The sequence below is a fragment of the Hemicordylus capensis genome, chromosome 1 (assembly GCF_027244095.1).
Source record: "Hemicordylus capensis ecotype Gifberg chromosome 1, rHemCap1.1.pri, whole genome shotgun sequence".
Taxonomy (NCBI): domain Eukaryota; kingdom Metazoa; phylum Chordata; class Lepidosauria; order Squamata; family Cordylidae; genus Hemicordylus; species Hemicordylus capensis.
The window spans coordinates 229885155-229906544 of record NC_069657.1 but is presented as its reverse complement, the minus strand read 5'-3'; the positions used below and the strand labels follow the sequence as shown (position 1 = coordinate 229906544).

Sequence of the window (21390 nt, the reverse complement as noted above, 5' to 3'; positions counted from 1 at the left end):
AAATAAAGGTCACTGACAGGCCACTGCAGAGAGAAATTCATAATGCTAGCCATTAGATCAAATCTGATCTTTTGAGATGCTTTAAAGAAGATTGAAAACCATTCTTATTCTATTTAAAGAACTATTTTCCTAATATTTATTTTACAACAGGGTTTGAAATCTAGTAATATTAGCAGGTTGGGTAGATCAAAATCGTGTTTGTAAGGTTTAGATCTATGTTTTGAATTATTATTATAGCAATGGTTAATTTTATAGTTGGTGATTCACGAGGAGGTGTGAGCGGGAAGTCCATATTTGTTCAATATGTTGTGAATGTTAAGATATTGTTAAAATTAATAAAAATTTAATTTTAAAAAAATCTGATCTTTTGAGGATAGGATTTCTTATCTGTTTGTCATCGCTTGATATTTCCAAATCTTCCTATCCATCAATTACCAAGGAATAGAAGTGGTGCAGTCTTTAGACATTATTGTACTTTTATAGAACCTCTGTATAAAAAATGGACTATTGTGTGATCCATTTAGGTATGAATGACGTGCTTCAGTTTTGACTTTGCTTTCCCTCTGACAACCCCAGTTGGACATTATGTACTCTATGCGCTGGTGGTTCAGTAAAAACTGGAGCTGTCAGAAACATGGATGAAAATTGTGAGCGGTGGTTGTCAGGCACTGAATTGCAGTACTTAAAGATGCTAAAGCATCAACTCTCGTAGAGGCTAACCAGAGACATCACATTCCATGATCTTGCTCATTCAACCCTGGTCTGAAATCTTTCTTTGCTTTTCACCAGCTGCCAGGAGTGTTATCAATGTCTTTTCTTCAGGTTCTTATTTCTTGTATGTGTGTTTCTTTAAATATACACAGTCCCGACTGACAAGTCAGAATGAGGCCATGGCCCTGCAGTCAATAAGAAACATCAGAGGCAATTCTCGCTGTGTGGACTGTGAGGCACAAAGTAAGTACAACCATTTTTTCCACAAGGAATGTTACTCTGAGCTTCATAAAGCTTAGACTTTGCTTCAGTGTTATGTGAACACCTGTTCCGGTTCTTGCCCTCTTGGTATTGTGTTCCAGTTTCTTTAACTAGTTAGTGTTCATTATGAAATTTGATTTGTGTGGCGTATTCCTATTAAATCCTAATTAACACATGCTGATTGGTCAGTTTAAGGCCTCATTTTTTGTCAGTACTGATCTGGACACTTTTGAGAAGGCTGAAATTGTTTTATTTCACATTTCTTTTCAACTTAACATGCCATTGTTATATTCCAGTAAAAGGAAAAACAAGCGGTCTTAAACGTTTTGGTAGATTTGTAAAGGCATCTTTCCCCCTCTAGTTTTATGACAGATAGCACATGATATTTGAAAACTAATTAGGAATTTTGCTTCCCTGTTGTGTATTTGAATGATTTTTTTAAAATGAGTAACAGCAGAGTGCTGGCCAAGTTAATCTCAAATGTGCTAGTCAGGTTCAGCTTGTTTATCCATTATCTCAACACTGTATGTCTTGCTCACTGCCTGAATCTCAGCCCTGAAGTATTGAATAGAACAGTTTGAAATTGTTGACTATATTTTCTTTTTCTTTTTCTTTTCTTTTTTTGGGGGGGGGGGGGGGGATCAAAATCCTTTTTTTAAAAACACCTTTTTTACTTTCACACACAGGTTGAGTATCCCTAATCCTGACATCTGAAATCCGGAATGCTCCAAAATCCGGAAACCATCATGGCGTGCACCCGCAGCACCGACTCGTTGCGGCTGAGCACCTTGTAACAAAACAAAAAACAAAATGCCTCCGTTCACCTGCTCACTTTGGCGCTAGAGATGGAGGCGAGTGGGGGAGAACAAGCCTGGCAGCTGGAGCAGCAGCTGCCACCGCCGCCGAAGTGTAAATCAAGGAAGGGAAGGGAAAGGAGCGTAGTGGGATGAGGGAGGGTGAGATGCTAGAGGAAAGCCCCCCTTCTCCACTTCCTGCTCAGTGTTTAGACTTGGATCCCATGCCCAAGATATCTCATTACAGTATGCAAATATTCCAAAATCCGGAAAAGTCCGAAATCCAGAACACTTCTAGTAACAAGCAGTTCATGTAAGGGATACTCAACCTGTACTATTTAACATTGCAAGTATTCAGATGAAGTCTGCCAGCTGAACTGTTATACTATAAATCTGTGGTCCATGGCCATAGATGCTATAACAGTATTTAAATCATCTATATCCCTGAGCTGTGTTGTGGTGTTTTGTTAATTTCAAGTAATTGCGGTGAAATAGCACAATCATATTTTGTACTTTTGAGAAACAGGACAGTAATTTTCAAAAGAGCACAATGTTTTAGTTATTTGCTTTTAAAATGTGTTTCATGAGACTTCAGTCCTTTTTATTTGTAATTTTTGTTGCTAACTTTTTAAAGATTCAATAGCATCATAGGAGCTATTGGAGCCAGTGTGGTTTAGTGGTTAGAGTGCTGGACTAGGACCGGGGAGACCCAAGTTCAAATCCCCATTCAGCCATGAAACTAGCTGGGTTACTCTGGGCCAGTCACTTCTCTCTCAGCCTAACCTACTTCACAGGGTTGTTGTGAAAGAGAAACTCAAGTATGTAGTACAACACTCTGGGCTCCTTGGAGGAAGAGCGGGATATAAATGTAAAAATAAATAAAATAAAATAAAATAAATCATATTGAATGTGCGTACTTAAGTTTGGGGACCAGGGATAGACTGGGACTTCTGTCGGTGTACCAAGCGCCATGCTGCCCAGCAGTGTCCCTAGCTGAGCTGACGGGCTTGGTCTTGGGCTTGGCATTGGAGTCCCCCAGGCTTGTGGTGCTGGGTGACTTCAATGTTAACTTTGGGACCAATTTGTCCAAGGCGGCTCAGGAGTTCATAACGGCCATGACTGCTATGGGCCTATCCCTATGGGTCTGTCGCATCTTGGGACCGACACATATTGCTGGTCACATGCTTAATCTGGTCTTTCACTCTGATCAGGGTAGTGTTCCATGGGTGGGGACTCCTGTGATTTCCCCATGTCATGAACAGATCAGGGTTGGACTCAAGACAAAGTTCCATCTCCGCAGGGTATGGGGGCCCATTAGGATGGTCTGCCCGAGAGGTTATTGGATCCAATAGGATTCTGAGAAGCCTTGGAGGGATTTAGTGTTGGCTCTGCTGGTGATCCTATTGATATTCTGGTGGAGAACTGGAATAATGAACTCACCAGGGCAGTGGACATGATCGCTCCTAAGCATCCTCTACAACCCGTTTTGAAAATGGCCTCTTGGTATACAGAAGAAATATGGGGGCTGAAGCAGTGAAGTAGACAACTAGAGCGCAAGTGAAGAAAGACTCGACTCAAACTGGACAGATTACTACATAGAGTGCATTTGAAGATCTATGCTCAAGTGATACATGCGGCAAAGAAGTGATTCTTTTCCTCCCATATTGTGTCCGCAAGTTCACATCTGGCGGAGTTGTCCAGGGTTGTGAAGGGTCTAATGTGCGCCTCTTCCCCCTTGAATCGGTACAATTACTCGCTGTGACATTTTAAATGAGTTTTTCTCTCTTGCATATGGTGCAAATTAGATTCAAACTCCACAATTGTTACAGAGTCTAATGTCGAGGTGTCCAGCAGCTTCTCTTATGTGATGACCCTGGATCAATTTCAGTTTGTGATTCCTGAGGATGTGGACAAGTTACTCGGAATGGTGTGGCCTACCACCTGTTCTCTTGACCCTTGCCCGACATGGCTTATACTATCTGGCAGGGAGGCTGTTGTAGAGGGCCTGGTAGAGATCATAAATGCTTCTCTGAGGGAGGGCAGGATGCCTCCTTGTCTTAAGGAGGCAATCATTAGACCAATTCTAAAGAAGCCTGCTTTGGATCCCTCAGAGTTAAGCAACTACAGGCCTGTTTCCACCCTTCCATGGCTGGGCAAGGTGATTGAGAAGGTGATGGCCTACCAGCTCCTGGCAGTCTTGGAGGAAACTGATTATCTAGGCCCATTTCAGACTGGCTTTCTGGTGGGCTATGGGGTGGAGACTGCCTTGGTCGGCCTGATGGATGATCTCCAACTGGCAATTGACAGAGGAAGTGTGACTCTGTTGGTCCTTTTGGATCTCTCGGCAGCTTTCGATACTATTGACCATAGTATCCTTCTGGAATGTCTGAGGAGATTGGGGGTGGGAGGCACTGCTTTGCAGTGATTCCGCACCTACCTCACAGGCAGATTCCATGTGATGTCCCTTGGAGACTTTTATTCTTTAAAATCTGAACTTTTGTATGGAGTCCCTCAGGGCTCCATATTGTGTCTCATGTTGTTAAACATCTACATGAAACTGCTGGGAGAGATCATCAGGAGATTTGGTGCAGGACGTTATCAGTATGCTGATGACACCCAAATCTATTTCTCCATGTCAGCCTCATTAGGAGAAGGCATAACCTCCCTAAATGCCTGCCTGGAGGCAGTAATGGGCTGGATGAGGGATAACAAACTGAGGCTGAATCCAGATAAGACGGAGGTACTTACTTTGTAGTGTCAGAACTTGGGAGTCAATATTGATCTGCCTGTTCTGGATGGAGTCACGCTCCCCCGGAAGGAACAGGTTCACAGTCTGGAAGTGCTTCTGGATTCGAACCTCTCCCTGGTATCCCAGATTGAGACAGTGGCCAAAGGTGCTTTTTATCAGCTTTGGCTAATACTCCAGCTGTGTCCATTTCTTGAGACAAATGACCTCAAAAGAATGGTACATATACTAGTAACCTCCCGGCTGGATTACTGCAATGCACTCTTCTTGGGGCTGCCTTTGTACCTAGTCTGGAAACTGCAGTTGGTCCAGAATCCAGCAGCCAGGTTGATCTCTGGATCATCTAGGAGAGACCATATCACCCCTGTGTTGAAAGATTTACACTGGCTGCCGATACGTTTCCAGGCAAAATACAAGGTGGTGGTGGTTACCTATAAAGCCCTAAACAACTTAAGCCCTGGGTATTTAAGAGAACTTCTTCACCATGAGCCCCACTGCCTGTTGAGATCATCTAGAGAGGTTCGCCTGCAGTTCCCCCCAACTTGTTTGGCAGCTACTTGGGAACGGGCCTTCTCCGTTGCTGCCCCTGGACTTTGAAATGCGCTCCCTGTTGAAATAAGAGCCTCCTCATCGCTGGCAACTTTTTAAAAGGCACTGAAGGCATTTATTCACTCAGGCTTTTAATTAGATTTATGGTTTAAATTTTTAATGCTGGTTTTAAATGATTTTAATGTTAATGTTTTTAATGTTTAAATGATTTTAATTGTTTAATTTAGTTTCAATTTTAACTGTTTTGTTTTTATTTGTTGTAAACCACCCTGAGCCATTTTTGGAGGGGCAGTATATCAATCAATCAATCAATCAATCAATCAAATAAATAAAACAGGTTAATTTCCATAGTCTGGCCTGGGTGTTATTCATGCTTAATCTCAGGAGAACAAGCCTGAAGTGTGGCATTTCACAAAGAGAGCCTTTGCTAAACTCAAAGCAAATAAGATAAATATTACTTCACATTGTGATTTTTTTTTTTTTTTGTTATAGTGTCAATGGAATCATGTAATGGATTTCATTCAAAATTGAACTTCAATTTCACAAAACATTAATAGGAAAAGTCAAGCATGCTTTTTATTTTCAGTATATATGACAATGGCTGATGTTTATAAACCATGGGGATCAGTGAAATATGTAGCAGATTTTTAGCTTTTTTAAAAAATTAGTATTAAAACATACGTTAAAACTTGCACATCTTCCAGACGGCTTATACGACAATACCAGTGTGGAACTTCCAATGTTGTATTATAGAACAGAAATTATTCATAGACTGATATAGTACACCAGTATTTCTTACATCCCATAATGTATTTAGAGTGTTGGATTCTTCTCGTTTCAGATGCTCTGCTCTAAACGTTATTTTTGTTTTCTCTCAGACTTTAAAAGGCTACTTTGTCCACTGTCAGTCTAGATAACAGACTAAACATTTCAGCCAATGTCCAAGAGGTTCTTAAGCTTAGCTTGGGAAAGAATCGTAACCAAAAAAATGAATGTAGCACTTCTCCAATTTAGAATTTTTTCAGCACACATGACCTGATAATTACAAATACAATATTTACAAAATGTTTTACTTAAAATGTTGCATCCTTTGAACCAAATAAAAATGGCATTTTCGTATGCATTTAAAATTAGCTTGCAGAGGAGCTCCTCTTTACTTCCTACCTCTCTAGCCTGAGTTGAATTGCTTTTGTTACCATATTTATCCCATGGCAGCTAAAGAAATTGCACATATTCCTTCATGTAAGATATCATCCTTTTCACTTTGTTGCTCAAGTTCTTCTTTAGGAAGAACTACAGTGATAGGGTTGATCTTCCCTAGAACTAACTTGCTCACTTCCATTCCCTAACATATTTCCTGGTCCTTGTGTTGGAAGCAAAAGACTTAAAGTTAAACATTAATTCCTGTGGCTTCTTTCCCAACCAAATGCATTACATAGGATGCTGCCTTATCCTGACCATTGGTCCATCTAGCTTGTCTATGCTGACTCGCAGTGGTTCTCCAAGGCTTCCAGCAGGAATCTTTCCCAGCCCTACCCTGGAGCAGTGGCAGTCCAGCTCCATATTCCACTCCCACCCCAGGTGCAGTTGATGGAGACAGCCTTTTCAGTAGCAGTACCTAGGCTTAGAACTTCCCTTCCCCAGGACACCCGCCAGTGGTCCCTCTAACCTCATCCTGTGCAGAATGAGTTTTGTTCTGGGTGGCAGTATCAAGGCAGTGTGTGCACCCCTGCATTCAGAGTGGGGCCTTCTTGATTCAACCTGAGCGGGATCTAAAATGAACTGAGCAGACAACCAAAAACTTGTGAGCGTCCACACGTCTTAGAGGGAACAGTGACACCCACTTAACCTCCCCACTTTGCAGACTTCCCATTATACAATTGAATTGAAAACCAAACTGTTTGGTTTTGTTGGACCTTTGGATTGCAGTTTCTCTCTCTCTCCTGGTTTGTTGTTGCTATGATGCAGCGTTGCTGCTGTGCTAGGAGGGGTTGGGATTGCAGTGCAATTTTTTGTTGCTGCTCAGTTTTTATCTTAGTACCTTGTCTTAATTATGTATACTGATTTTTATTTTTAGTGTGATGTTTTTAATTCTGTTAGTATGCCAATCTGAAAGCCTCAGATAGAAAAGTGGCCTTGAAATATGTGTAAGTAAACCATTGGGACCTTGTTGCTGACAGAAGAAAATGTTATGCATGAACTGAGTGGAAAACTTAGAGACAGCTGCTTGCTTGCAATATAATTTAGTGTTTAATTTAATTTAATGCAATAGGGCCTGGCTGCTGCTGCACCATCAGATCTCTGCTGTTAGTACCTTTTCCCCAGTCGAAGTTCTTATTATCAATACCTGCAGTGCGCTGCCAGTGAAGGTTTAGTGTTTGCTCACACTCCTGGTGAAATGTCCTCTAATTCAGGATTAAGTGCTATCTGCTCCTGAACATATAAGTTAACATTTCACATTTAACGTATTAGTTAAATGTGAAATAAATAAGCTCATTATTCAGAGCTTAAGTGGAAGATTGTGTTCCCTAAAATTGTGTTCAATCTGCTTGTCTGTTTTCTCTTTCCATAGCTCCTGACTGGGCAAGCTTAAATCTGGGTGCACTCATGTGTATTGAATGCTCAGGGATACACCGGAACCTTGGCACACACCTGTCACGAGTCCGATCACTTGACTTGGATGACTGGCCTATAGAACTCATCAAAGTGATGTCTTCCATTGGGAACGAATTAGCAAATAGTGTGTGGGAAGAAAATACCCAAGGACGTGCAAAACCTGCTCCAGACTCCACAAGGTAGGGTGTTTCAGTATACATGAGTTCAAAAAGCTTGTGTTAAAAATGTATAGCCACATCTACCAGGTATGTGGACTTAGAAACATTAACCTTTTGAAGGCACCTAAATCATTCTCCTCATTTGCCATGGTGTTGAACAGGGACTGTTGGACACTTAGTGTTTTATAGAGCCCTTGCCATGTGTGTGTATATTGCTCTTCTCAGGGCCATCTCTAGGGGGGCGCGGGGCTGGGGGCGATAAGTATGTGTGGGGGCCCCTTAACATTTTGTATGATTACAGAATCATACTGACTGATGACATACTGTGTAAATAGTGTGAGTGAGTGAGGTTTTTGGACATGTCCAACCAGCTTGGACATATAGTTCATGGGGAGGCGGGAGTTAAAAGCACAATACATTGCTTTTATGTATTGTCACTCAGACATTCTGCATTGCAAACCAGCTTGAGCTTAGTGCATGAACAAATAAAATGAATAAAAAGTTTACTTAGATGTTTACAGTTAGCCCTACTTTGACTAGTTGTGAAGTACTCTATGGATAGAGAGAACTCTTTCTGGCAGCTTTATTGCAGGACAAAAAAATATTAAAAGTCATGAAACAAGCCACTTATAGGAATATATATACCCAGTGAGTTTCATAGCTCTGCGGGGATTTGATATTTAATTTCATATCTGTGCCTAGCACTAGCTTCTACTGTGTAAGTGCCTAAAAACCTTGGCCATATGAGTCTAATGGCTGAAGTCAGTTTAAAAAGATGGCTAATAAGATGTCAGTGAGGCATTAGAAAGCTGTTTAACAAGGTCCCGGTCTTTATTGATGCCTGATTTATAGAACAAAAGGGACATTTGGAGTTTTACAAAAATCAGGGGTATTTTCCCTTTCAGTGGGTACATGGAGCATTTTTCGGTGAGTACATGGACTATTCCAGTTTGTTAGCATCTTCATGACTCTTCAGTCTGACTCCCCCTAAGTCAATGGCTGACTTATTGACTATTTTTAATATTGCATATATTGTATCTGGAGAAACCAGATTGTTGGTACCTTGGGTCAAGGTGAGCTCCACTACACTCCTCAACCAGCAAGGACAGGATAGCCAATCTCTTCATAAAGATGCTCAGGGTCCAAGAACATTCCTTTCAGACCCTTAACAACTCAGTCTTGAATTCCTAGAAAGCCCCAATTTTGCCTGCTCCAAATCAGACCCCTGCAGGGTGTAAGAAAATGAGAAAAAGTGTTATTGTCTTTCTAGAGGTTACAACCCAAAGTTGTCCAATGTACCTCACCCCTCCTTTCCAATGCTAGCCAAGACACTCTGCCCCAGTTATAGTGAATTAAAGGAAGCATATATTCAAAATGGAAAAGTTATATGGAGCAAGGAAAGGACATAGAAGGATGGGGACACAGAAAAATAAATGTGATATTCTAAGGCTGTTTGGGAAACCTAGGATCTCTCAGTTTATAGCTGTGGCATATCACTTTGCTGATTAAGGTGAAACCTCTTGTTATATAATCGATAAAAGGAAGGGTCACTGTCCGCCCCTTGAGAACTGGTAGAGAGCACCTCTTGCATGTTCCCCCTTGTTGAGATTGAAGTTTCACATGAGAGAGAGTCTTCTTAATGGTAGCTCCCACCTTGTGGAACCTTCTCCCCCAGGAACATAGGAAGCTGCCTTATACAGAGAGTCAGATCATTGATCTATATAGCTCAGGATTGTCTACACTGACCACCAGCAGCTTGTCCAAAGTTTCAGGCAGGAGTCTTTCCCAGCCCTACCTGGGGATGCCAGGAATTGTACCTGGGACCTTCTGCATGCAAAGCTGAGATGCTACCACTGTAGCTACTGAGCTACATCCCCATCCATAGCAATCCAGCTGGCCTCCATCCTTGCCATTGTTTTGCCAGCTTGTTAGAACATTTTGTTTGACTGGCCTTTTCCCTCTCCTCTTGGTTATGGTTGCTGTTCTTCCTTATGTTTGCTTTTTATGTGTATGATTTCAATGTTTTGTTTTGTGATTAACTTTCTTGTAAGCTGCCTTGAATTGTATAAGGCAGAATAAAAATCTCTTAAAATAAATCCTTCTCTGTTTTGTAGGTGGTCCGATTGAGTTTTTGTCAGATAGGAAGGAAACAAATTTACTAGGTCCTGATCACTGTGTGTGTGTGTGTGTGTGTGTGTGAGAGAGAGAGAGAGAGAGAGAGAGAGAGAGAGAGAGAGAGAGAGAGAGAGAAAGAGAGAGAGAGAGAGAGAGAGAGAGAGGAATCTTAGAAACTTGAGGGGGTTCTGACAAGTACAACCATTAATAATGTTTATTGATTTGATTTACATACCGCTCTTCCAAAAAATGGCTCAGGGTGGTATGTCAAGGCAGAAGTCCATCCTAGTCTCCCTTCCCCTCTCCCTACCTGGTGTAATTCAAACTTTCTTTGTCCTTTCCCACAGATTGTATGGTGAAGTGCATCTCTGCAAATATATACACACACACAAATACATACACACACACACACACATATACACACACAAAACAAGGAAGCAAAAAGACAGCTAGGCTGGTGAAGACTATGTATGTATTGGGGGGAGGGGGCTGCTGCTTTCACAGTCTTGTAAACACAATGCCTCCCCCTCTTTGAATCTTGCCTTGGTCCAGACAGGAGGTGAGAGGCAACAGCAGACAATGCAGAATTTGAAATCCCTTTGCTCCCAACCCAGTTTGTACCCACAGAAACGGGGGTGGGGGCAAGGTGAGCAAGGTGATTTTGTGGGTGCAGTATTTAAATACCTGGGCAGGAACCAGCTTGGAGATACTTTGTCTTCTGACTCCCGGCCATATTTTCACAATGTTTGGTGCTCAATGACCGAATAAATTTATAACTAACTAACTTTTCACGATATTTTGGAATCTCATCAGATAATTCTAATTTGATATAGACCTTTAAATATTGGATTGAAATTACTTCCAATTAAATCCTCTATCACTGATCATTCCAATATCTCATCCGTCCAAGGCACAGGCTTATTTTAAACAAGAATTTTAAACATAATGTATTAGCAAAACCATTGTTGTTAGCCTCCTTTCCAGATGGACAACACTGAGCCGACATGATGTTAGCTGGAAAATAGGATTTCTTCGCCGCCATCACCACCATAGAGTAGCCCTAATATGGGCTCTAGCCTGTGTTCAGTCAAATTCATTCCGTGTTTTCCTCCAACAATGCTCAAGCCTGCTCCATTGTCCACCAGCCTGCTTCATTGTCTGCAACTCACCTGTATACCAGGGAGTCACTTGCACTCGGTGGGTCAGGAGAGAGCCCCTAGGCACAACTGTGTCAATTGCCTGACCCATCCCCTCATACCAAAGGGAGACCAGGGCGTAAACAGGATCGTCCACTCTCTCAGCAGGAAACTCCCCCAGAGCCATCAGGAATCCATCAGGATCCATAAGCATCTGGGGGCGGACCATCCTAACTGGTCCCCCACCCCTGCAGAGGTGTTGTGGGTCCAGCCTCAGTATAATCTTCACCAGATAGTGATCCATCCATGATAACAGTGTTGAGGCCTCATGGACTATCTTATTTTGGTGGACCACTGTCCACCATTGACCCAAAAACCAAATCAAGCATATGACCTGCCACATGTGAGGGACCAGAAATCAATTGAGACCAGCCCATGGTCATCATGGAGAACATGAAGACCCAAGCTGCACCAGACAAGGTGGCATCAGCATGGATGTTAAAGTCCCCCAAAACTAATAGCCATGGGGTCCTCAATGCCACATTCGAGACCACCTCGAGCAGCTCAGACTGGGAGACTGTTAGACAGCAGGGTGGGCAGTATACCAACAGAATCCCAACTTTGTCTCGTGATCCAATCACTACATGCAGGCACTCGAACTGATCAGAAAGGCGGACAGTTCATCTGGTGAGTGGGATGGTCTCCCAATGAATCAAGGCAACACCACCTCCCCACACACCCCGCCTTGGCTGATATTGCACCCAGAAACTCAGGTGTATCATGTCTCATTGAAGTTCTGGACAGCATGTTCTGGGTGTTGGGCTATTTCTCGGAAAAGGAGACTGTTGTGTATTCAATTCAATTCCATTTATTACGTTCAAAGATCAGCACACAGATCAAATCCAGATACAGACTGTTGTGTATTCTTCTCCATTCTAAAATTGGTTTAACTGAGCAACACAAGTCACTGGGTGGGTGATGATAGAGTTGGAACTCAACTTGTGCCACCTTTTATCCTAGTGACCACTAGGGGCATTAGGAGTAGTGATCGTGAGGAAGAGTCTTCCTTTTTATTTCATTCTTGTCCCTCTCTCTGATCTGGCATTCTCTCATTGGTAGAATGATATTCTCAGGACCTATCACTCCATCTTTCTTGTTCCCAAACTTGTGCTCTGCTCTGTTGCAGACTCCATTAGCCATGTGGCTTATCTCACCACCACCACCACCACTGTGAAGACAGAAAACTCGTGCATATAGGCTTTCTATCCAAGAATCTAAATTCCCCAAATAAAGCTTACTTGTTTTGGATTCTAAACACCTGTCTCAAGCATGAGCCCATTCTTTAATGGGCTCATGCTGGCTCTGTAATATAGAATTATAGCTATTCCTTGCATCCTAAATAAGATCTCCATTTCATACCATCCCTTCACAACCGCTACAAGTTTTTTGTTGAGGTTTTTTGGGGCGGGTGGGGTGTTGGGGGCATTGCTAAGATTGCATTTTAAATTTTTAATTGGCTTTTACAATAGCTTTACATTCAAATTACATTCATTCGTCTAATTAAGTAAATATTGACTTCCCGCTTACCTATCTGCACAGTTCACGTTAACTATACATATAAACCATTGCTATAATAATTCAAAACATAGATACTCCACATTACTACTCGATTTTACCCAACCCAACCTGCTGTTATTACTATATTTCAAACTCTGCTGAAAAGTCCATATTAGAAAAATAGTTCTTTTAGTAAAGTAAAAATGGTTCCCAATCTTCTTTGAAAGATTCCAAATTTTCATCCCATCTCAGCATATTCCAAAATTTTTTATCAACCAGTCTTCTTTTGAGGGCATTTTAGTGTCTTTCCATTTCTGCGCATATACTATCCTAGCCGCCGTGGTTGCATACATACAAAATGTTAAATTTCTTCTGGAAAACTCTCCTTGGGTTATTCCCAGCAGGAAGGATTCTAGCCTCTTAAGAAATGTCATTTTAAAAATTTTCTTCAACTCATTATATGTCATATCCCAAAAAGCCTTTGCCTTCCCGCATGACCACCACATATGGAAAAAAAGTTCCTTCACATTGTCCACATTTCCAACATTTGTTTGAAACATTTTTATACATTAATGCTAATTTTTTCGATGTCAGATACCACCTATACATCATCTTATAATAATTTTCTTTTAAAGTATAACATGCGGTAAACTTTAAATCAGTTTTCCATAATTTTTCCCAAGCAGCCATATCTATATTATGACCCACATCTTGAGCCCATTTTATCATAGTCGTTTTAACCACTTCATCTTTTGTCTCCTCCAAAAGCAACAACTTATACATCTTAGTGACTAATCTTTCATCATTTTCACACAACTCCTTCTCGAATCTCGACATTTGATCCACAAGTCCAACTTTAAGATCCTTTTTATAAATTTCATTTAGCTGATTATACTGAAACCAATTACTAACCAAATTTTGTACTTCATTTAAATTTTTTAATTTACAACCCTTCTCTTGAAAACATAACAAATCCCTATAGCTACCCCATTCAGATTGCATATTTGTCTCTTTACGTACCAAAGCCTCAATCTGGGATACCCATAATGGTGTTTTACACTCCAACCATTTTTTATATTTTGCCCAGACTCCTTCTTACATAGTGATTAAGGAAGTCTTTATGCACTTTGCTTTTATCATACCACAAATATGAGTGCCAGCCAAACCTTCTATCAAATCATTCCAGATCAAGTATTCTGGGATTTCTTAATATTATCCATTCTTTTAACACGTCAAACAAACAGCATCAAAATACAGCCTTAAATCAGGCAGGGTAAGACCACCTCTTTCTTTAGAATCTGTTAAATTTTTAAATTTAATTCTTGGTCTTTTCCCTTGCCATACAAATTTGGTTATGTCCTTTTGCTATTGCTTGGAACAGGTTAGCGTACTGATTATAGGAATAGTCTGAAAAAGGAGCAACATTTTAGGTAATGTTTAGGTAAGACATTCATCTTCACAGCTGAAATTTTTCCCATTAAAGATAAGTTCATTCTAGTCCATCTTTGCAAATCAGTTTTTACTGTATTCCATATTTTAATATAATTATTTGAAAACAACAAAGAGTTTTTATTTGTCAACCGGACACCCAGATATTTAATTTTCTTCTCCACTTTCAATTCACTTATTTCATAAAGTGTGTCATTGGATTTCTGGTCCATATTTTTGGTCAACACCTTCATTTTACTCTTATTTATATAAAACCCGACCAATTGGCCAAATTGTTCTATTTTTTCCCAAAGCCCTCCAACTTTGGGGCATTGCTATGATTAGCACATGGGGAGTAATGGGACTAAATCTATTGCATCCAGTTCCTCTATACTGTAATAATGGCAAGTGTCATTCATGCATTCTTTTGAGGGATGAGCATCTTTTGAGGGATAGTAGTTGCAAGAAATTTATTCATTCAATACTCGGATGTCTACATGGGCTTCCAATTAGTTTCTGAGACGAGTTAAGATGCTAGTTGATACCTATGGAACCTACAGAGTGTGCATCCAGTATCACTGCAGGAGTACCTTCTCCATTATGAGCTTCCCTCTGCCTTAAGTTCTTGTGCAGAGGCTTTGGTTCTTTTTTTGGAAGTACAGATTGTGCTGCTTAGAGAAAAGCCTGCTCCATACTAGCACTGTGGGTCTGAAATAAGTTCTCTTAAAGAAGTTAATCAGCCAACTTGACAACTTCAGTCAGAAATAATGTTATTTATTTTCTTTCTTTTTTTACAAAGGCTTTTAAAGTGAAATCTTATTGGTGAGTTTATTTTAGTTGCTTCTAAAAACACATTATTGTTAAGTTGCTGTTATGCTTTTATGGTATATCATGAAGTCTCAATCAGTGGAATGGCAATTAATTAAAATAAGATAAAATAGCTTTTCAACATACAATGGTTAGTCACTGGACAAAAGCCCATTCCAATTAGTTGTAGTAGTGGGCCATCCTAGATTGCCACTTAAAATATTGCTGTCTCATGATGTTAAAAGCATCCAAAATTAGTACAGGAATAAATGTTTTTTCAGCCTTCTTAAGCTTGATTTGGAGGAGTGAAAAGTGCTTTGCAATCACAGCAAGAGTAGTCCTATTAAAAAGAAGGGAAGAAGAAGAAAAAAGCTTTTGAATTGCTGTAAAGGAGTGTGGAAAGGGGCTGGCATTAAGGAATGCCCAAATGATGAGAGAAATGCCAATCCACACTGAAGGGTACAGAGAAGAATCTGTTGAAAAAGAAAATAACTATTTATAGATACTTTGCAATGATTGTGAAAAGTGTAGTTTATTTTCTCCTGTAAAATAGTTTATGTTAATTATACATTTGTGAAAGAAATGGCTTTAATGTGAGATACCTATATCAGTGTTTAAATATTAGTGAAAGGCCTTGCCGTTAATCTGTCAGGCTAGCCAGATGAAGCGCAACAGAGGCAGAAGCAGAACAGCAGAATCCAACAGGAATAAATTATCCAGACCAGTTCCAGTCCGAGTCAATCCAATAAATCCAACAGAGTCCAAAGTGAAATCCACAGGCAAAGTCAACACAGTCCAGGGTCCAAACACGGTCAAGGCAATACACAAACACAGCCAATTAGCTCACAGGAAACTGTTGTTCTACGCCTGCGGCTTCTTAACTTTTGCTGTCTCTTGGATCGTCGCCTCTCCACACCTGAGACCAGTTGCACCTCCTCACCCGGCTCTAACTCATCTTTGATTCCCTGTGTGTCAGACCCACTCTCCTTTGCAACCTCTGGTCCTTACCCACCCTCCTCTGCTGTGTCAACTCTCTCTCTGCCTCCAACTCCTCCTCGGAGCATGCCCATGACAGGCCTGTACAAATGTAAAAGATGAACACTGGTCCTTCCTACCCTTCTCTTGCCCCCACCACCCTTGCTTCAACCACTTTGGCCTATCCCTCTCCCCTTCCCCCTCCCCAGCTGGTGCCACAATGCATACTCTTTAGTTATTCTCTCTAGGTACCCCCTTCCATTTTTCTGTCCCCAATTCCCAGTCTCTCCCTTTATAAATCCTATATTCCAACTCCCCAACATCCTTTCTCCTTTTCCAATTAGCTTCTCCATCCTGGCAAGCATCACAGCTCTGTGACTGGTTGAGAAGCAGACTGACCTTGACCCCAAACTAATTTGGATCTCCTAAAGCAGTTGACTTGAACTGGCTTCAGGCCAGTATATGTACTCCTCCCAAAGCCCAAGCCAAGCGAACCACAGATTAGGCCTCAGCAACTAATGTCTAGGTAATGCTTGCTGAATGTTGATCTGCAATTCTTATCTCTGCCTTTAGGATGCCTTTAGGAGGGGTTTTAGCATTTCCTATAGGCCACAGAATTTCAGGGAGGGAGTGACATGCACACCTATGCCCGCTCAGCTTTTTTTGAAGGCCAGGGTATGTCTCTTCTGTCCTGCTCAACCTCCAGTCTTCAAAATGGATGCTGTGGTACATAACATCCCTTTTGGCATCCTGAGGCCACGCGTCCCTCAGCACTGCTTGAGAGGAGGAGGCAAACACTAGCACATGCTCCAGATCAGAGCCCTGCTGAGAGGCAGTATGATTCACTGTTCAATCACTTGGCTTGGGCTTTGGAGTTATTGGTACAACCATTCCATGAGCACATTTCCTTGCCTAGCCTTGCAAGCCCAGATCCTGCCATTCAGATCTGGCTGAACAGCTCTCCAGCTTATTCCAACTGCCTTGCCCAGTACTCATTCCTGCCACTTGTGGCTTCCCACACTCAGGGTTGATGCAAGTGGACATCGGAATTCTCCACCATTAAAAACAGGTGACAAATATCTGAAGTCTTGGACAGTTTATAGAAAATTATTTCAACCTTGTAATTTTAACAGCCACTGCAAAAGTTGAAATATTTCAGCAGAACTTAACATTTGCAATATCAAAGCTATATTTATAGCCTACGGGTCAGAAACAAGCTACTAATTACAACCAGGAGTAAAGTGGAAGCATACTGGATTTTAAGTGCAGGTGTCATATAATATCCAGAAGAAAATCTAAGCAAGCAGCCATAACTTGCAAAGGTTCACATTCATGGTTTGTGACTGTTGTAATTATACCAGAGCAAAAGTTTAAGGAGTTTATGAAGTAGCAAAAATAAGGAGAAAGTTTTTGAAACTCTGATAGAAACAAGAGCAGCTGGCTTCTGATAGTTGTCAGTGGGCCACTGATTAGGTCAGCTTTTAAAAGCTTGTAATTGGCTCCAGCAATTACCAAACAGCCTTGAGACCCACTTCTCAAACTTCTGGAACGGTATGACAAATTGAAGCTGACTGCTGCAGCAGGAATATCGACTTCCTATTTCTAAACAGGGGGATCATTAGTCAAGAAAAGCATCTTTTAATTACTCCCAGGAAAGGGAGAAAAAAGAAAAATCTTTCTGTATGGATTGTGCAACAGCTGACATTTTTTTCCAAGTGTATTCAATATTAAATTTAATGTCTTGGGGGCATTTGCCCTGAAACCCTCCCTCAGTAATGTGGGTCAAATTAGAACTGATCAATGTTATGACAATTAAATGAATTGGGATTCAAATCAAGACTTTACCCCCGCCATCCAATTGCTATTGATACCATTTAAGTTTGCACCTAAAGAATTGATTTTGATTGCTATGGCAATGAAATGGTGTCTGTGAGCAGCCGCATTGGGACAGAATTTTGCTTGATCAAAGCATGTAACAGTTTTGGAAATCAAGTAAGGAAAGTCTGTCTTTAGAACAGGAATCAGTAATGTATTTGCATCTGTGCGTCTCTGTGCTATAGCCAGCTCAATGTGTTTTCCTCAGCATGCATTTCTGGGTATATTTTTCATATAGATAAATGTTGCCCGTGTGTTTCTTGCTTGGGTTTTTTGGTGCTGCCCAAAGTGTTCTCTGTCATAACAGCAGTGCATGTCTGTGATATTAAGCACAGTTTATCTCATATTTTCCCTCTGAGCTCAGCAGACCTCTGTGTATGTTTAGCAGTTTGTGTCTTGAGATGGACTAAACTGTTGTCCATCCATCTTACTATTCTCTTCCAAAATTTACCATTTCTTACTTGGGAATGTTTAGTGACCAAGGACACCTCTAACTTTGTGGTTCCTAGTAATAGCATCTGTGGTTTATTATGATTATGTAAACAATCTGAGAGTGTGTACTTTTTCATTTCTCTTTGCAAAACAAACTTTTTTTTAATCAAATTCCTACTGAATGATGCATTCAGGTGCATTTTGGTATAATGGCAGGGATCCAGAGTTGCCCATGTACTTTCCTAAAATGCTTCCACATGCACACATGGACTTTCCCAGATTTCTATTGCTGAGATCACAAGTGTCATGATCCGGGGCGTATCTAGGGTAGGGCAGGTAGGGCATGTGCCCCGGGCGCCACTTGAAGGGGGGCGCCATTTTTAAAAGTTAACACTTTTTTTAAAATGGCCACTGCACATGTTCAAATGGCCTCTGTGAGGCCCTAGGCCATGCCAGGCCTCACAGAGGCCATTTGAGTATGCACGACAGCCATTTTGTTTTCAGTGGCCATATATATATATATATATATATATATATATATATATATATATATGAAAATGGCCACTGCACATGCTCAAATGGTCCCTGTGAGACCCTAGAGGCCAGTGGGGGGAGGGGAAACCTTTGCAGACCCCCCTGGCCTTTAGGAAGACCCCAGAAGGGGCTACAGTTAACTTCTTTTAAAAAAAAATATAAGTCACTGTACACACATTCAGTTTGGCACTATGCACAGAGAATCAGGGCTTGTGAATACTGAGCTGAAGCTTATGAGCTAGGATTATATTCATTTGCTCTTACTTTGCTTCTTGTGATAAGTGAGTTAAATGTGATGTCTTAATAATATGGCTATTAATGGTGAGTTTGTCTTTGAATCAGTGTGAAATCCTTAGTATTAAGGCCCACTGGGAGTTTCTTGTGCACTCTCTCTCTCTCATTTTAACTGTCTTTCTGAAATACTAGAATATATTCCAAGCAGTGACACAGTTTACTCTGCATATCCTTTAATTCTTTTCAGAGTACCTGGAGAAAGTCAAATTTTCCATTTATTTTAAAAACTTATGTAATAGTGATGCTACAATTCATAGTAAAGAATTAGACAGGCACTTCTGTTTAGTTTTCCAGGTACACTGCCACATAGTATTTGGTATTTCATGAGCCCCAGCATACTGAAATTTGTCATTTTCCAGCATTTTTTGGTCTGGCTACATCTACTGCTAAATAGTTTTTGAAATATTAAAAGATTAACGAGCTTGAGCTGATATTATGATAAAGTTATCTGAAAGATGGGTGTCAGATGTTTGAACAGGGGGTGCAATATCCGTGCTTGCCCTAGGCGCTTTTCTCCCTAGATATGCCTCTGTCATGATCTCAAAACACAGTTTTGAGTTTACCCTTTATGAGTGTACAAGTCTACCCTTGTGGTACACTTCAGTGGGTCCTCATCTTTTCCAGGTTTCCCTTTAAGGAGCATAAGAGGCTAATGTGGGAAAGGAGCCACTGAAAAGTTCCATTATGCCTTGGATTAGTCCTTTGCATTCTAGCCAGTGTTTGGGGGTGAAACAAATATCTTTTATGAGTGTGCTTACAAAGTCTTTAACAATTTGAGTGGATTGGAAGAGTTAAAACTCACATTCATATTTGATTCTAAAAACACTTTATAGTAAATGTATAGTAAAAATTTAAAGGTTGGAGAAAATGTGCAAAAGACATAGATTTTTTGGTGCAGTGCTCATATCCATAATTTGCATTTGTAGATTCAAATTTTAAATTCTTGTTTCACAATGAAAAGTTCTGTTTGCAGGTTTCATGTTCTCAGAAACAGTTTTGTACCCAAAACAAGATTCCAAAATCATTCAGATGCAAATCGAATGCTATTCCTGGATATGCTAGCTATTAGAATTTTAGGTTTGTTTTTCATCACTAGTTTAAAAAAATGTGAAAATTGAATGACAAGTTGAGTTAAGATTATTGGCTCTAGCTGCACTTCCGTTTTGATATCTAGTGCGTGTTGCAATATCCGGTAACGTTTTGCTAACTCTACAAATTGTTGCAGCTGTTTTCCTTTGTTCATAGATTCCCCCCCCCCCCAGATGACTCACTGTCATTTTCCAGTGTGTGTTCTGTTTAGCAAAGGTCATAGGAAATGAAAAGGTTCTTAAATCTGTTTGGGAACCTTTGAATTAGGAGTTGGCAGTTATTGGAATTGACCTTTACCTCAAGACATGAAATCCAATGTGATCCCTATTCACAAATTAGTGAAATTTAATGATCTTAAAAAATATTATGCCTATGCAGCTTGGAGTCTACGCCAAACTCCAACCCAGAGACATAAGTTTGGGTCCCAGAGTCGGAGGTTTGGGGCAGTTTATACATTTGAAAAATGAAAAATAATAAAGTGCCAGAAAGTCAAAACTGTTTCCTAGGAAATAACCACCCTGGCCCAGTTCAACTATAACATAAAACCATTAATTAATTTGAATTAATCATTGTTTGAATTAATTATTGTTTCATAAATCATTATTTGAGCCATGGATAATCAATAAGCTGTCATTTGTTCGCTCAAACCACAGTTCTTTAAACTCTTCTTATTAGGAAGCTAAGGTATTGCTGAAAATGGGACACCCTCTGTTAGAAACACTCCATGCACTTTCTCAGTAGGCAACATATGTGCTTTCCATTTCTTACTATGAATTGGAGGTGGGGCGGTGGAATAGAGACAAGCGCAAAAGCCTATTTAGTTTGAGGTAATTAAAGAATGTTTGTTCTTGTTAGCTGATTATATTTCCTTCTTAGTATCATTTTAGTGTTTGCTGCACATTGCAAGCCTGTGATAAACATGATGGTGACAAGCCTGTTCCCCACAACCTTCAGGAAACAAGCTCCTGTGTTGGAGGAAAATACCCCCCCTCCCAAAAAAAATAATGGTTCTTTTCAGCTTCAGCTTAGTCATAGCCCATATGCAAGTTGGTCTGCCCACTACCCAAATAATAAAACACAAACCAAATATGGAAAAAACTTGGTAATATTTATTACATCACATCAAATTCAAAATAGCAATGTGAAGACAAAGAATAGATTACAATATCAAGCAACTTATGACAGACATATATCAAACAGACAGCATACTGGCATGGGTTGACAAATAGTCAACCCCATTTCTTCATCAACTTCCAGTTTTATAGCCCCACCTTGTATTTGTTATTTATCATTTATTTTCTAAAAATATATTT

At 40.5% G+C, this 21390-nt stretch overlaps 1 protein-coding gene across 12 annotated transcripts in view; it reads left to right on the top strand.

The window, feature by feature from the left end:
• Positions 1 to 21390, top strand: part of AGAP1 (ArfGAP with GTPase domain, ankyrin repeat and PH domain 1) — a 591701-nt gene that overhangs the window by 487326 nt on the left and 82985 nt on the right. For 11 of the 12 annotated variants that reach the window (XM_053283168.1, XM_053283164.1, XM_053283165.1 and 8 more), the window contains 2 exons: positions 864 to 954; positions 7634 to 7856. In XM_053283168.1, the coding sequence (XP_053139143.1) occupies positions 864 to 954; positions 7634 to 7856 (314 nt within the window). The other variant, XM_053283163.1, reaches the window with a different exon arrangement.